Source organism: Loa loa (assembly GCF_000183805.2).
Source record: "Loa loa unplaced genomic scaffold supercont3.16, whole genome shotgun sequence".
Taxonomy (NCBI): domain Eukaryota; kingdom Metazoa; phylum Nematoda; class Chromadorea; order Rhabditida; family Onchocercidae; genus Loa; species Loa loa.
The window spans coordinates 386,474-391,008 of record NW_018108196.1 but is presented as its reverse complement, the minus strand read 5'-3'; the positions used below and the strand labels follow the sequence as shown (position 1 = coordinate 391,008).

Here is a 4,535-nt window from a genome sequence, read left to right as displayed (position 1 = left end):
AAAAAAAAAAAAATAAAAAATAAAAATAAAAATAAACAAATACATCTCCCACATCATTTAAAGAAAAGAATTTCATTTTCTTTCCAAAAATTGAAGCCCGTCACATGTGCAGTAGTAATAATATCCATGTATACGGATTACTTTCTAAGGTCCGCGACTTTCTTCACCTTGATGTTCCAGTGCATCAAGTTCCGCCTGCAATCATTCATAAATCACGAAATCAGTACCCTACAATCTAACTGCAATGATTGTGGTGATTTCAAAAATAACTGTTGAAAATGACAGTGAGTATTTTCCTAATACGTGTCTCTAAAAAGTCTATAAAAAGTGGTCAACAATAAAACCCCAACTGAGCTCCAACACAAGAGAACTAGCCAGCCCGCGTAACCATTTTTAGAAAGAGGATTTGAATAAGCATACAGGGCATATGTCACAACAGAAAATATTCTTGATGTTTGTATCTCCGACTTCACTTCTTAAAAATGTGGTTTAATTAATTTATTTGATTCTAATTTCCAAAAAGCAATACCGCTGCTTCATCCATACGAGCTAAGATGTAATTAGCAGCAAGATCTTCATTTTTATCGCATGCAAAATACGCCTCGATAACCAATTGTTCCGGGAAACCCATGGATTTTAGCTGAAAAGAAAAAAAAAAACCAAACTATAATGGCTGCTAACGATTCGACGGGAGAACTGCTCTTAAGAAATTACTCAGAATTTAAACTTTTATTGAAGGATAAGTTATGAAACGAAATAAAAGGAATGCAGAAAATACCCGATTAATTGCATCTCGTTCAGCTTCAGTGACATGAATGGCAACTTGGCGCTGTTCTCCAGCAGAAGGTGATACACGACCACCACCACCGCCACCACTTCCAACAGAACCATTATTTAACAAATTGACGAACTCTTCCTGGAATAACATCTGGCAATGCCAATTTTGCATTACCAAAAAAGTTACTACATATAATAATTTTACAATACACACATTTGTCTAGCACATATGGCTAAGATTAGAGATAACTATTGAAATAGGGTGAAAGTTGCACCAAATAATGATCGCCGTAGCCCTTTAAGACATTCAATATTACTAGCTTGCAAATTACTCGATATGTCAATATTTTGCAATACATTCTGGCGGATTTCAGGGACGACTCTACCAGGAATATTTTCCACAAATAATAATAATATACAACGCTATAAAATGTATAATTGAACCGCTTATCAGGTGCAGATATATTTTTTTCGTCCCTAACATAAAGCAACTTTGCCATTAAAGAAATCTAAAGAAATAATTATCGCAGAATAAGCACTTGATTATTTTGAATGGCCTCCATGAGTGCTGGATTTGACTGAGCTATTTGTTGAATGATTTGGGGAAGAAGAGCAGGGTTCGACTGAACCAGTTCTCGAAGCTGCTCAAACTGTGGCAACTGACGCAAGAAATCAAGACCTAGACCTTGTCCTCGTTCTCCCTCCTCATGTTCGGCTGATTCTTGATGTCCTGTAGAAACGTGATTTTTATAAAATAGGTACGGACGAAGATGAAAAAGTGAAAAGAGTGTGCTACCATGTTTCTCACCACACTTTTCCGCCTTCATTCTAGTATAGTACTTTTGCAAGCCTTTATTAGCAGATAGCTTCCAATGACGGTAGTAAAAATAAAATATAGGAACATAGAGTTCCGACTTATATGTAACAGTAAATATTTAACTATTTAAGATAAACCAACCGACCTCCTAAATCTTCCTCCTCTGGTATACCTGAACACAAATATTCAACAGCACGATCACCATTGAAAAATGACGCTCGCAAAGCTCGAATCACCTAAATAATTAAGGATTCCACAGTGGATAATTCAGAAAAAATTTTCGTATTTTGAAAGTAACTAACTTTATCACGAGAATAACCCATTGCCACAATTGCCTGAGCTGTTTCTTCTTGTTCAGGAGTTAGACCATCTGAAATGCCTATAAACATTAATAACCTGATGCAAGATTGCAAGGCTTCAAACCAGCTGGCACGCAACATGATTCAAATTTAATATTAGCGACGACCGTCAGTGAGCCCTTTGTCACCAACTTTCATAAGGTAAACTATCAGCACTGATTCTGTAACCTCACTACGAAACCAAGAAAAAATTTAGCATTGGAAACAATGACAAACCACCTATACTCCAGTAAGTGTGTGGAGCTGCTGTTTATCCACCATCAATTGAACAAAGTGCTACAAAATGTGTATTAACCTGAATTCTGTGGCGCTGCTGGACTGTTATCCGTCACAGAAGCTGGAGTTACTGTCGTAACTTGTGCGGCTGCAGGTATTTGCAAATTTGACGGTTGAGGTGTCGACTCCGCAGGAGTAGCTCCGACAGGCTTTTTCTAAAAGCATTGTACATATACAGCAGTAAATGAAATAAAATCATAAAAATTCACGTGGTCTCCTAAGTGACATCGTATTTCTTCGCAACAATAATCCAACTAAAAATTTTATTTCTATGATTATGAAAAATCACTGCCAATTCCAACGATGTAATATTTTACAAGTTACACTTTTGTGTACTGCATATATATTACCTGAGTGAATTTTTTATCATAAATTTAAAGAAATCTTCAAGGAAAGATATAAATTGTCCATAAGTGTGAAGTCAAGGTACGACTCGTATTTGATTACTAGATAATTTTGGTAATTTATAGAGAACAAATTAAAAACATCCGGAATGTGATACTCTTGCAATCATAATGACGACAAATTTAGAAGGATCAATCATCACTTCTTCAACCGTCTGCGCATCGTCAAGAACCTAGAAGTAGTTTGAGCTAAACCATTAAAACATTTATAAAAAATCAGTCCATGCATTAATTACCGTTAAATCCAAATTAGAAAAGTAGCGTCATAAGAAAAAAATCTTTCTGAACTTACTTTCCCATTATAGATGAGTTTTTGACATTCGATAGGATATTCCACTTCACCCTTCTCTTCCGCTATTTTTGCTTTCACCTCGCCAATCTGAAATGACACTTTGCAATTAAAATAATAAACATCCATGCCTTCAGTTTCTTGATAATTGTAACAGAGAGTTCAAAATTCATATCTCCGCAAAAATCAAAAAAAATTTGTTATACCTTCGGTAATACTACGTTAGACCAGAAGTATACCTGAAAAAGCTTCCACAATATTCCGTCTTTACGTCCTTCTCTTTAAAGAAAACAAGTAAACAGTATAAATTACGAATTTACAGAGAGATCTACCGTTAAGTGAGGATCCAATTCGATTTCAAAGCTCACTTGTGCAATGGTCTTGAAAGTGATCAACATCACTGTTTTGGAATGACCCTAGAAGATGTTGAAAATTTTTATAAGAAAAATCAACCAAGCTATACACCATGCGCTTTTGAGAGAAGTAATATGTGTAAACAATACCAGACCAAATAAATAAACTTATAAAAAAATAGAAAACCTAATCCGGAAAACTGTAACTGAAAAAAAAAGCCATCACTTTTTCCCTACATTTGAATCTTCATATCAGGGAAATAAGTTGAAAACCTGTCATAATTTCACATTCACTGAACTAGACAAGAAAGGACCATTCATAACTAATAGGATCTTTACTATTCTGCTATCTGTAGTGGCACAACGCCCACAAAAGTAGATACATTTCCTGCAAAAATGTACCTATATAAGAAGAGACTTGTCCGGACATTCGAAGTACTTTTTTTTTTAATCAATGGTTATTTAAATGCATACCGGAGAGTGCTAAGCATTAAATAATCTCCCACAAGACTTAGTTATTTATTCTGATCCACCCGCTATTGCGTCACATGCTAAATTTGCCTTACAAACTTGCCGCTACACTGTTTCCTTTAATTAATCCAATCAACAGTCTACCGATCAAATTTTCCGTGTGAAATTCATGAGATTTATAAGCTTCGACTCTTCCGACAGACCTTTTATAAGCTATAGGACCATGACTGTCAGCTTCCTGAGGATAATAGTGAACCAACCAGATTTGCTTATATCGAACAAAAAAGTACTGTAGCATTTTTAAGGAATTATACAGATCAATCAAGATTTTATTTTGATGCAAAAAAAATCAAGCTAAAAAAGAAGAGATTTAAGACAGTCCTTTGCAATCGACTGAAATAGATAGATGGGATAATAAGCTTATCATTCTCAAAATATACTAAACCATTCAGAATTATTCCGGACATTTCCACAAAATAACGAGAAACATTCTGTTCGAATATTGCAACCCATCGTCGCCTAATAGTTCATGTAGGTAAAATTAACGCCACCAGACATTTACTGGTTACTATGAAAATATGGAGTCCCACGGGTGGTAACTGCTGCTTCTGGAACTTTTAACACGGGTTTTTGTTTCGAAGATATACGAAGTGATTGGTCCTTCATATATAGCAAAAAGAGAATCTGAAAACACTTTGATTGTCAAATAAGTTGTCACTGACTTTCCTGAGATTCCAAATGTGTGAATTCATACTATCTCCGAAGTTAAACTCTCACCATCTCGTCCTC

General features: G+C 35.3%; 1 protein-coding gene across 1 annotated transcript; it reads right to left on the bottom strand.

Annotated features, from left to right (window-relative positions):
- Positions 1-37: 37 nt before the first annotated feature.
- Positions 38-3,348, bottom strand: LOAG_12911 (UV excision repair protein Rad23). Its single transcript, XM_020448611.1, has 10 exons — positions 3,255-3,348; positions 2,926-3,012; positions 2,732-2,806; positions 2,249-2,384; positions 1,897-1,964; positions 1,740-1,830; positions 1,317-1,507; positions 779-916; positions 530-640; positions 38-195 (listed from the first exon to the last, which is right to left on the bottom strand). Exons 1-10 carry the CDS (start codon positions 3,318-3,320, stop codon positions 145-147), a joined length of 1,014 nt encoding a protein of 337 aa, XP_020301261.1. The 5' UTR covers positions 3,321-3,348; the 3' UTR covers positions 38-144.
- Positions 3,349-4,535: the final 1,187 nt, after the last annotated feature.

Excerpts from the sequence above, each read along its gene's own strand:
- LOAG_12911 (XM_020448611.1), bottom strand. The coding sequence starts at position 3,320 with ATGTTGATCACTTTCAAGACCATTGCACAAGTGAGCTTTGAAATCGAA. Across the intron at positions 1,965-2,248 it reads AGCAGCGCCACAGAATTCAG|ATGGTCTAACTCCTGAACAA; the intron begins GTTAATACACAT and ends TAGGCATTTCAG. Across the intron at positions 917-1,316 it reads AGGCCATTCAAAATAATCAA|GAAGAGTTCGTCAATTTGTT; the intron begins GTGCTTATTCTG and ends ATGTTATTCCAG.